The 13,432-nt window shown below is 31.4% G+C and overlaps 1 protein-coding gene across 1 annotated transcript; it reads left to right on the top strand.

Annotated features, from left to right (window-relative positions):
• Nucleotides 1-330: 330 nt before the first annotated feature.
• LOC140445360 (endocuticle structural glycoprotein SgAbd-2-like) lies at nt 331-4,199 on the top strand. The gene is made up of 2 exons (XM_072537336.1): nt 331-469; nt 3,736-4,199. Exons 1-2 carry the CDS (start codon nt 458-460, stop codon nt 4,156-4,158), a joined length of 435 nt encoding a protein of 144 aa, XP_072393437.1. The 5' UTR covers nt 331-457; the 3' UTR covers nt 4,159-4,199.
• The last annotated feature ends 9,233 nt before the right edge of the window (nt 4,200-13,432 follow it).

The raw sequence follows: 13,432 nt of genomic DNA, 5'->3' as shown, positions 1-13,432 counted from the left end.
TACAATGGTAAGAAAAATATACAGAGATCTTGATAACTGTTTTTATTTCATTTAAATTAGTTGGGAAAAATATAAGATCCAACCATTTGCAAGACTAAAAATGATTAAAGAAGAATTTATTGGAATAATAATTAAACAAGGTTTTTTGACCACTTTCGCGACGTGTCTCAAATAAGTCTATTTTAGTGAGACCAAGATCGATATTAGTCTTCTTAAATATCAATATATTATCTTATATCAACGGACGACAGATAAAATTCCATAATTTATTATACTTATGCCATATTATCTAACTATGCTGCCCAATCTTTGTGCGACCTTGAAATAAAAAGCGATTCAGCCTTGAGTAAAAAAATCGGCGAACTTTAAATCTGAATATTTGTGTCATCAATATGTGTATAAATTTGGTGGCAAATTAAAAATTGTCCATATCACGCCGAGAAGTGCATCTGATACGATGAAGACCATTGTGAGTATAATTTCATTTTATTACATTGATTTTTTGACCACTACAATAATGGCGTCATTATACAGTTAGAAAATTAGACAATAATCGTAATAAAACAAAGATAATGCATAAAGTAATAAAAAGATCATCAAATTTGGATCAATTTTTGAATATATCTGTAAATATAAATTTCTTTTTTAAAGCTTATTCTAAAATTGTTATTTAATTTAATCTCTTATACTATGTAACTTATCAGCTTTGAGTTTTTATGTTATATTCTTATTTTCGTTGAAATATTTATTATTTACATTTTACAATGACATATACTATTGTAAAATAGGCACGTCGTATAATTTTGCTTCCTTGAACATTTTTTATGTCATAGTTTTAATAATTTTTTGTAGTTGCTCTCTATTTAAGCTATCTTCGTCATTTGCATCTATTGCTAAACATAGAACTTCATTAATGTAGGTTACTTATATATTTTTCTATGAAGAACACCCATCGCTTTTTCTTTTTTGTGCCAGTTTTCCTTCCCAAAATTTTCATGTAAACTACCGTTTTGAAGTTGATCATACATAACCTGTCTACATTTACAATACGATGTTTACTCTAAATTTGTTTTTGTCGTTTAAAAGTATAATAATTTAAAGTACATTTTTGTTAAATATTAACGGCCTCCACTGTATTAAATACTTTAATGCTATAACTGCCTATTTTCTGTGTTATTTTTATTTCCCATGCCAGTTCTTTTGTTATTTCTATGTTATTTTCGATTATACTCCATTTATAAGCCTTCTGTTACACATCCAATAGTATAATTATTGTTAAAGATACTCGAGATCATCATATTCTTGTGTTGTTATAACTTGGTCATCTGCAAAACTGAATGTAAATAAGACGCAGTCACTATACGAGTTAATTGTTAAATTATACTATTGAATATATCGTATTGAAATTAGTATTTATTATATTATAGTTCCAAATTTCTATTTCCAAAGTCTAGTCCTCTATGTGTTGCTTTATACCCTGTCTTGCAGTATCCTACAGTGCATTAAAATCACCTGCTATTTCTACCACCTGCGTGTTTGAGGAACATACACACAACAATACTTCTTTATTTCAAAGTTCAAATTTCACTGAAAATATTTTTTTACTCATGCTTAAAATTTTCACTGACCCTTTATTTCACTGTCAGCAATTATAAAAACTGAATTACTAGTGATACTTTTTCCTACATACCTTAATTTGTGTCCTTCACCTAGTTCTCTCACCGTTTATCTTTTCCACCTAATCTCTTGCGTGCAATCAATTTGTATTATCCTTCTTTTAAGCACCTTTATCAACTCCATACTCTTACCTGTAAGACATCCAATACCCTATCCTAAGTTGTCTAAATTGTAATGGAGTTTTTCCTGAAATAGTCCTCACCCGGAAATCCGAGAGTAGTCTCATTTGACTGCCGGAACAGTTAACTTTTGATGCCACATAATGCAAGCTTTAACGAGCATACCACTAATACAACCAATGTGCAGTATTACACATTTTTACATTTTTACAGCTTACACAGCTGCTTACATTTTTTGTATAGGCATGGATCCCTATTGTAAGGAGTGCCCTATAAGCCAATGTATTGTTGCTCATATGACTCCATTAGAAGGCAAATACCTTTTTGGGGGTTTTGACTTTTCTTATTGTGATTTGAGTTAGTTTTTATTACTATCCATCATTTAGTTAGGGATATACTGCCATAGGTTTTCTTTAGATATACAAACCGAAGATATTTGTCATGATAGAATAATTTCCTTTGTGTAATCTGCAGCATTAAAAAAAATCTAGTCTACCTCAGATTTTTTTTCTCAAACTCCCTGCTATATTATCTGTTTGCCTCTGTATTTATTTTCTCTCTTATATTTACGACACTTCTATGCAGACTATTTAATATTTTGATTACTGCGATGTCGTCATAGTTTTTATATATATTTCTATTTCGTGTTTTAGTTGTAGGTGAAACAAAGCTTTTTTTCATTTACGACATTTCTTACTTGTAGGTAGATGGGGTAGTGCTAGAGACAGAGAAAGAAATAAAGAGAGAGAGAGAGAGAGAGAGAGAGAGAGAGAGAGAGAGAGAGAGAGAGTGAAATGTTCTCTATTGAAACTATGTACTAAAAGACCACCAATCGAAGACTTTCAGCTAGAGGGGCATGATTTAAATAGTGTTATCGATCGTTTAATTTTTATTATAAGTTCTAGCATCTCCTGGCCCTTGCTCTGGCCCCGGCATCCTTTCAATTTCAACGATTTTATATTGTACCAATAATATCAGTAACTCTTCTGAACTGACATCATGTTTTTTTACTATATTCTGCATATATATATATATATATATATATATATATATATATATATATATATATATATATTTAATGGCACGTTATTTACATTATATATACTATATGTCTCACGTCGTTTGATTTAACCTGTTCAATTCTAGGATTTGGCTGGTTCTTTACTTTTTTCTGTCAGAAACCTTCTTTTGGTCAATAAAACAAATTTACCTTAAAGTGTATCTATTCTCATCCATAGTGTCATGTGGTATCTAGTATGTCGCTATACGTTCATTAATAAAGAAGATGCTATCTAGTAGTCGCCTGTTGGTAGTCGTTTTGTTTATTTTTTTTTCCTTAATTATATTAGTTATACCTTTTCCTTTGATTTACTATGTCGCATGTTAGAATTGATTCAGTTGTTTATTTTGTGCTTAGTCAGAGCCCTTCTTTAAGTCAATAAATCAAAGTTTGTCTTATATTAAATATATTTTTCTCCATAGTGTCCTATGATATCCCGTATGTCACTATACGTTCATTGATAATGAAGATACTGTGCAGTGCCCTTTTTTTTACCTTATTATATTCGTATATCCTCCCCTTTTATTTAACACATTATACGCTTAAATCGGACCAATAACAATCAAGACATGATGTGATGCCTTCTTGGCAATACCGCCATGTGTGATTTTTCTGTCTCAACATATTCGCTACCCTCATTTCCAATGATGTATCATAAGTCACGATCCGACGAACTATTCTACTCCCATAACAAAACACTAACAACAGAACTAGCAATAAATCAACCGTATCGTTTTTGCGATGCATACAACATAATATATCTATTTATTAAGACATTATTAGAAAAAAAGTGATTTTCTACTAATTTTAACGTTGAAAATAAATATTTTTTTAACTATGTTACTATAACACCTATTTAAATGTTTCTTTTGTTCATAGATCGCTTTTTCGGCTTTTGTAGCCATAGCATTCGCCGCTAACCTCGAACATGCTGATCCCAAACACATTCCCATAATCAGACAAGAAAACGAAGTCAGCCTCGATGGAAACTACCGTTCCTCATTCGAAACCGGAAACGGAATCGTTATCCAAGAGCAAGGTGTTGTTAAAAATGCCGGAAGCCAAGATCCAGTTGCTGAAGTCGTAGGATCAGCAGAATGGAAAAGCCCCGAAGGTGTTCCAATAGTACTTAAGTATGTAGCTAATGAATTTGGATTCCAACCCGAAGGAAACCATCTTCCAACCCCACCAGTAGACAACAACACACCCCCACCAATACCAGCAGCAATCCTTAGGTCCTTGGAGTGGAACGCTGCTCATCCAGAAGAGGATCCAGAAAATCAAAGACCCCAACATCAATAAATTATAACCATAATCTGTAAATAAATGTTATTTTTTTACTATGTTACTGTTTTTATTAATATTCATAAGACCCATTTTTATGCTTGTTTACCCTGTATCTGGTCCTGTAGTTTTTTGCCTACATCTACCCTATCTAGAAAGGTTGCCTTTAAACTACAACGTCTTTTATTATTGTTAAGGCTGGCAGCACCATCTATCACAATGTTTGAGAAATTTTATTTCAATATGGCCGGAAGTGACCAGCTATGTGCGTACATGCTGCTTGAAATTGGATAAATATTGCATCATAAAAGTAAGCAAAAACCTTTTTTGTATATTATTTTGGCTTCACATTAAATATAAAAGTTCATTACTTTAGTTTTTTTAATATTTACAGTGTGCAACGTTATAAACGGCACATCTTTATTAATTTATATTTAAATAATTATTTTATTTTAATTTCTTTATTAATTTATTAATTCTCTTACCTTCAGTTTCGTTTTTACTATTTTTTCTTTAAAAAAGTAGTTGGCATCCTCTTTCTCTATCTGTCCCGTAGAATAAATATTTGCCTTCTCTCTTTCTGTCGGTTAGACTAAATATTCTGTTCTATGTTGACAAAAGAGCTAATTCCATCACAGGCATAGGTCCTATGGCATCTGTGATTAACTTTATTGCAGTCTCTCCCTACTTTCTGTCACTGTCAATCAACTTTTCTAATCGTGGTGGGATATTGTTTTTTTTGTCTGTAATTAAAATTTATAAAAGAAGGCAGAAATTATTATAAGGTTAATTTTATCATCTGCAGAATTCTCTTGGGGTGAGTACTTTCATTGTAATATATATTTCTGACAGCATTTTCAATATTCGCAACCTCACTTCTTATAATGCCACGTTTTTAATCCTTGTGCATGTAGGAATACAACAGAATTTAGCTAATTTTAATAGTAATCCTATTTCATTTTATCCTTGCCATTTGCTCTTTGTTTAATTATAATTTGGTAAAATAATTTGCAAGGAAGTTAAACCCTCTTTGATGTTTCTCTAATACAGGCTGTTTAGTATTCTAGTTTATTGGCTTTATTGTAGAATTTATGGGATATTTCTGAAACACTTTATTGAAGAATTGATGGGATATGACTGAAACATTTTATTGGAGAACTTATGGGATATTTACTGAATATAATACGGAATAACTGCATCTGCCAGGAGGACCTAACCACCTAATTAGGAGGCCACACAAATATAATAATTTTAATTTTTTTTTAATAATAATTTTTCATTCTAAATAAACAGTATCAAACAGTATTTGATGATCTGATTTCTACCTCATCTTACACCTTAGCTATAAAAGACTGTACCTCAAATTGGCAATGTAACTTTTTAGTTACAAATTTAAAAGTAACTTTCTTTTAGTTTTATGAGTTTTATTTGTACTGCTTATCGTTTGTGGTCTACAACTGGCACCATAAATCAAATTTCATATATTTTTTTATAATTTAACACACTTTGCCAGATACAGGGAAAATCATATACATTTTCTTAAAACTTAAATAAGGTTGCTTATCATCGATAGTATTATTCTATTCTTTGTTCTACTTCTCTAAAACATAATTATTCAAACTATTATAGTATAAATGAGCGATATTCCAAAAAATTTCTATTTAGCTCTGTTTAATCGCCCTAGTTATCAATGTCCTTCAAGCGTTTTCTTTTAAAACCTAATCCAAATTATTTTCTAGATAAGCCTCCTGCTTATCTAGAAAGTAATGTTCACAATGTTATTTTCTAAATGACCCTTTCTTAAGTTTCATATTTTTAGTAGCAGTTCCTTATTCACTTGATTGTTTATTTCTTACGGTACTCTTTCACTTTTTATGTAAGCATAGTAGCAGGTACAGTGATTGGTCACTTAAGGGTTTGCTAATTGAAGTAAAATTGTAAATTGGTATCTTTTAGAAGGTAAAATATTTTGTAAGGGTTTTTTAATATCAATGAAAGATCATATTTTATAAAAACTCAGGTTATTATAAGCAAACATTTTAATGTATACTAAAAATACACAAATCTAAAAAATTATAGAACTACACAGTTGTTGGTCATACATCCATAGCTATTGGCATATAAAACTACTAGATATTCATAAAATTCTTAATTTTTTAAGTACCTATTTCTTTGCTGTAAGGCACACAAAATTATCTAAGTTTTCGTTTTTTTTTTTTGTTGTTTCGTTACACAAGTGCCAATACCATAGCCCCCTAACATAAAATTGACATCTTATTCCAATTTTTGATTTATGTAGTTATGTATATTATATGAACAATATATGAATTATACAACAATATATGAACTATATAAAAAAGATTCTTTACAGATAAATAATTGGTGTCTTCTGATTGTTTCACCGTTATATCTGAGAGCATATGTATTTTTTCATATTCTGGATACCCCTTAGTTTCGTAACAAAACTTTTTTTAAAACCGACTTAACAGCATGATTTTCTATGCTGATTTCCAGATTTGTATATTTCCTGTGGGATTTATTCTTCCAATTCGAAAAATTTTGGACAGAATAACATTTTCCTCTACAGAATCAGGAAGTTGGTTCCGTGATAATTCTTGTACAGAATTATGTCTTATGGCAATGTTTTTTATTACTTTGATATTAGTTTCCTTATTTTCCTGACTTTTAATATTTGCTTTTGCGTCAATTAGCTTTTGTTTTCTTTCGAATTTGATCTTTTTTTTCTCTGCTTTTTCTTCAATTTTACGTCTTTCTGCTTTTGATGATCTGTTTGTTTTTTACCCTTTCTTTCTGGTGGTGTTAATTTTTTTAGATAATGAGTTATAATTAAGTAAAGGCAGATTATTGGACATCAATTGAATATCGAAAGTCATAGTATCTTCTGTGACAATAGTATTATATTTTACGGTTTATAGTTTATGGTGTAGGGGATATCTACGTTTTCTGCAAGTTAAACTCGAAAATTCAAAAGTATGTTGTCTTCTGCAATAATAGAAATATCTTGTATGTTGTATATATATCCATTACCACCTGAAGGCATAAGTGAAATATCTGAAAATATATGGTTTTCGGTGATGATAAAGATATCTTGTATATCATTTATGATTCAATCGTTCTCTGTAGTCTGAATTAGGGGTAGATCTATGGTATTTTGAAATAAATTAAATACACTAAACAACAATTTTGAATCTTCATCCAGTTCTTCGAAATTATTCAAACTTTTAAATTCTAATATTTTTGCAGCTCCAACTATGTGTACAAAATCTTCATATGTTACTGATTTTGTCACAGAAATAGTGTGATTAATATCTTTATTTATGTCTTTGATCTTTTCTAAACATCCCGATCCAGATGCTTTAAAGCCATTACTTAATTTTGGAATCTAAGTGCTGTATTTAGTACCAATGCAAAATTCTCTTTAGTAAGTACGGAGTTCGGGTTGTCTCGTCTAAATTTTAATACTGCCTGGTTCAGTTCCAGTTTACCTTATGTTTATGGCTTATGATTCAAATGCAGGAATATCTATAGGATGCACAATTCTGGTCGCGTTAGGATATAACGCCACTAAAATGATTTGTGACTTTGAACACAATTCATAGGTTTGACTGGTTAAGTGAGTGTTATGTCCATCAACAAACAAAATAATTGATAATTAAGTGTTTTTCGCAACTAGATAAAGACGTTTCTTATATATTCGTAGAAATTTAAAGACGTAAAAGTCCTTGAAGAATATCAATGTAAACTTTACGATGCAAGTATTCTTGAACACTGATGAAACATTTTTATATCTTTTCCAGACAAAACTAAACTTGCTGCTGTCACTGTTTTTGAAGTTTTTTCGCTTAAATCTGGGTGTCGTTTTAAAAAGGATCTATACTAACATTTTTCAGGCCGATTGCCAGAAGTCTTTTGTATTTTTTCCTCTCTCAGTAAAAAACATTTATCTTGGCATGTTATAATCCAATTCATTAACCGATTTTCTTCCTCCAAAGAAATAATCGGATTGGTACCAAGGATAATTTTTTTCACTAAATTTTTCACTTGGTCTAATCTGCCGTATTGCTCTTGGCACATTAAATTGTTTAGCGGCATTTTGCTGGCTCATGCAGTTTTTTATGGCCTGAAAAGCAAACTGAAGATCTTGTTCTGTATATTTTCGTGATGCGTTTTATTTTTCCGAACATTTGGCATTTTTTATTCTTAAAACAAAAATCAAGTATTAGTTATAAAGCTACAATACGCACAATTCAAATTTGATTTGGGTTGTCCACGTTGGCACTAATTTTATAACAACGTGAGTAATAATTTTGAAAATACGAATCCGGGCAAACAATATACTGTTACTACACATTACAATTATTGGCCATCCCATGGTTTAGTGATTAGCAGTCGACCAACCACTGGTTTTCCCCATAAAAAATAAGAAAAAATGCTTGAAATGTCTTGTCTTGGACCAAACTAGGCTGAAAAACCTATATTATAATAAACATTTTAAAGTTAGAGTAGGTACTGTAATTGGCCGGCAGGTCAATCAATATAACGCAGACGTATTAAAGATACAGTTCCTGGCCATTAAAAATTACCTTTCTATTAAAACCACCGATAATGTAGGTTCTATATTATCAAAATTAGATGCTATATTATCACACTTATCATCGTTTTTATTTTATAAAAGGTAAATTTTTCCATTTACATCAAAGAGAAAATCATATGATTCTCGCTTGTTTACCAAGAGGTTTTGTGCTTTGTAAAGGACACTTCGCTTATTTGTTTTCCCACATCTGGTTCCTGTGGTTTAGTACGAGTTTTGTACATAAAATAATGAATCTTTGTTGGTATATAAATTATTATAAAATACCCGATAACTTGTAGGTTCAGAAATTCAGTCTTACATAATTAAGTACTACTCTTGATCCTAGGGTCAATAATATCATTTTTGTTGATTGTTTTTCCAGTATAAAAGTCAAAGTTATTACAATATCCGACACTTCCACAAAGAACTCAAAATTTGTAGCCAAATCGAAGCTTTTCACATATAAATTGCTTTAATGAGTTATCTCAATATTATTTCACCATCATTTGGTTTTTCTTCCTATCAGTGCGGAGCAGATTTCGCCAAGCGTTGGATTAGACCATGGTCGTCGTGAGGTTGCAGGTTGGTTTTACGCTACTAACGAGTTTTACCCTACTATAGTCGTTGCGATAGTAATCCTGTACGAGAGAAACCGCCGGTTTGGACATTTGGTTGATGCCCTTAGTCGGGCAGGTAATGGTATGAAGCTACCATGCGTGGTATCCTTTCTAGTCAAAAGTGGCAACGATATCTCTTAAAGTTACGTGAGTCGAAAGACTCGAAACAATGTGACTGTACTAGAAAATCATAGTTCGCTTCGATTTTCGCACGAGCCCTTATATCCTTGACATTATCGATTTACACTGGGATCGATCCTTACCAGTAGACCAGATCTTTAGACGGACGAACATTGGTATTATAATCTTCTCGAAGTTGGAACTAGGATTTGTCTGTAGACGACTTACATACCTGGCAGTGTGTTGTACCTGCGATCTATTGAGAATCAGCCCCCAGCTTAGGAGTCGTCTTGTCGGTTGGACGAAACCCCTAGTATTAAAAAATAAAGCCGGCATAATATTCCTTAAAATTTTAGTTAGCTATTACTATTTTATCTCCTTAATACAAGCAAATATAAAACCTTTTATGCAAATAGCAATAAACAAATGTAAAATAAACAAAAATACAGCGACCTGTGCTCAGATTCACAATTAACTGAATACTGAAATACTGTGTCGAAAATATGTTTCCTACAGATGTAGTCTGTAAAATGGAGTTGCACCATATAAATAGCAGTAAGAAAGATGAATGTTAGGACGAAGTCAGCTTGCCACTGTCTGAAAGGTTAAACAACTTGAAATCAAAACGAAACAAAAAATAAAAATAAGTCAAAAATGCACTGAAAATTTTGTAATCATTATAAGAATCCATGGAAATTTACAAATTAAAAAATACAAGCATAATTTTGAACGACCAACTTGAGACAAAACAGTTCTCCCCTCTTCAACTTATTTAATTAAAGACTATAAAGTGTTTATGACATAAATACGCATAACAAAAATAGCTCACTTGAGAAAAGCACTCTGCCAAAACGAATGTAGTGATAATTATTAATTATAATAAAAATATGTGGAAGTGTTGAAAACAAAGGTTTTCAGTTTTTCATTGCTTGACTAAAAATTTTGTTGACACTAGTATTCCAGCAACTTCCGGTTCACCTGACAGTTGTGAAATTCTAAAAAATGAATTGGAAAACTTTACTTCAGTAGTTAAAATATTTGAAAAGCTGTTTGTCATCAAACATTTATGACTATTAGATACATCAAACAAATTTGTATCTATCACAAAAAATAGACACGACTTCTTTGTTTTAAAAGCTAATCTCGAACTTTTTGGAAGAAAAAAAAAATACCGTTCTGAAGAGACCTAAGATCTTGGAGTGCCTGTGGTGCCAAAAACTATGTTAAGGAACCAATTCTATGAATTCAAAAGGTATACTAACCCTTATCCGGGCAACCCATTTTACTTACGTTACCGGCAACTATCCTTTTTTGATTTTTCATTAAAGTTAAATTTAACTTGTCTAGATTAAAAACCTAAACCATCTCTAAAAAGAGATGTTTATATTGTTTGTTATACGTTTAGACTTTATTATTGGATTTCCGGAATCAAAAAAGTCGTTCAGATAATCCACAAAAACATTACCTGACTGCCAGAATAATTTCTGTAATAAAGATTTATACTTTAGGTATATATACAAATAGGGTTCGACGAGCCTGTATTGTCCCTTTACGTGACAAAATACTTTCGACGCAATAATTTATAAACAAATTCAGTGATGTATAAAATTCTATAAAAATTTTTTTAATCAGTTTATGACAACAGAATTGGCGTATCAGGCCCGTTGGATCCACCTTACCTGGATAAGGGTTAACTTAGTAGATAACGATAATCTAGATACCCATGACACAATGGCTAAATTGTGGCTACTAATATCACTTTTGAATCAAAGATTTTACAATGGGGCCTTTTACATAAAAAACTGTTAATCGACGAAGCCATGGTAAAGTTTTATTATCAGCATTCAAGTAAGCAGTCTATAACGGTATTAGTACACTTTGGTTATAAGAACTGGGTGCTGTGCAATTCCACATAATATTGTTATGCTTTTGACACTTATTCTGGTGGTAAAGGAAATCCTCAAGTTTACAATTTACCCTTAAGGTCTCGGGTAGTTCTTGATCTTGCAAAATTATTGCAGTGCCCTCTGATCATGTAATTTTTTTCGACAAATATTTTAGTAGCCATGGTTTACTAAAAATGCTAAGACATCATCAAGGATATTGTGCCACTGGTACGATAAGAGCACACCTATCAAAAATGTCCAATGACAAAACTACAAATATTCAAAAAAAAAAGAGAGAGGTTCTTTTCTACACTATTATAATAATGATTCAGCGCTTCTTTTTATTAGGTGACAAGACAATATCTAGACATCACATTATCTGGCTACGAAAAGCTCGAAACTGAAGTGGAAGATCAAGTAAATAGAGCAAACAGAGCTCCAGGTTGCCTTATTAATACAATATGGAGAAATAAAAATATTTGGAAAGAAATAAAATGCACAAGACGGACAAGTAAGACAACAGAGGACAAGTAAGACAATATGGGACAGAGCTAGAAGTACATATATACGAAGTAGATGCGTGGAGGAAAACACCAAAAACTGGGTAAAAAAATGAAAGAGTAGAATGGAACGATCATGTAAGCCATATGACATCAATAGGAACACGATTGGTAGGAAGACCACGAAATTGATGGAACGACAACTCACTGGAGGCACATTAAAAAACAGACAGACTCATTTATACATAAAAAAAAGAAGAAGAGGAAAAAGACAATAACACGGTCTCAGTTGTTACCAACTATGACAATCTGCAACCTATGAGCACGGTCAAGTGCTGGTGATCAGTAGCCAAAGAGAAAGTAGATGTAGAACAGCCACATATTTGCAGTATGTATAATAAAACATGTATGAGTGGAGTTGATTTATAAGACCAAGCAGTAAGCAACTGCAGGATTTCTGTTAGAAGTAGAAAATGATAATATAATCTTATTTTTAGAGTTTGAACGAATTATAGTGCTCTCTTATTTAGCTTGCAATGAAAAACATAAAACAACAAAACTGAAAAACCAACCTACTGCGCAATTATCACTAACTGTACGACGTCATGAGAGTGGTCATTTCCCAAAAAAATTAGTCTTTAGCGACGGTGTCACAAAAAGCTACATGGAATTGATCAAAATGAATAATGGCCCATTGTATGAAACGAGACTGTTTCAGAGTTTATCATTCCTAAAATGTTTGTTAAAAAAATTTCTGTTATTAATTCTGCTGTAGGTTCAGATTGATTTTTATTTAGTTTTAACCATTTTTAGATTTTAGTTTGTATTTGAAAATAATAAATAACATGTAATGTAAAACGTTATGTAAAAATGTAATATTTATTACAATCAATTGTGGCTAAACCTCATATAAACATAGTATACTCAGTGACATTAGAAGTGTTACACCCAGAAGGAACAATTTCTTAAAGTTACTTTTTTGGCAACATGGTAGATTTACATCAAGAATTAAACGATAACGTTGTCAAGAATTGTTATTAACAAGTAATCAAAAAAAATTATATAATTTATTTGGTGACCCCGTTGCTGAATACACTCCTGTATACATCTAGGCATTGACAAAATGAGATGATCGATGTCTGCTTGTGGCGTTCCAAGTAACTTGATCTTCATGTATTAACTGTGTCAGAGTCTGTGGAGGTTGGTGCAAAGTGGACAGTCTCCTTTCTACACATATGTCCAAAAGTTTGGAATATTGGAATATTTCATCTTTTTATTGATTTTTATATATCAACTCTTCTGAATAGTTAAACATCATTTTGTTTCAATTCTCAACAATACTAAATAAATCTTAAAACCAGATAAACGATATGCAAAAAAATTATTTATTCTCTTGGAGTGAAAAACTTACAATGTACAACTTACATTTAAAAATAAATTAGTATAGAAAAAAATAATTTTTAATAAAACTTATAATTAGTATTTCCTCCATTGGCCTGTGTGCATGCCTGTAGGCGGTTTGGCATGATACCGATTAACTGGTCGAGCTGTCCTTGCGGAATTCTTTCCCATTAT

This window comes from Diabrotica undecimpunctata, chromosome 7 (assembly GCF_040954645.1).
Source record: "Diabrotica undecimpunctata isolate CICGRU chromosome 7, icDiaUnde3, whole genome shotgun sequence".
Lineage (NCBI taxonomy): Eukaryota > Metazoa > Arthropoda > Insecta > Coleoptera > Chrysomelidae > Diabrotica > Diabrotica undecimpunctata.
The sequence above is the reverse complement of the archived record's forward strand: the minus strand, read 5'-3'. Positions and strand labels throughout refer to the sequence as shown.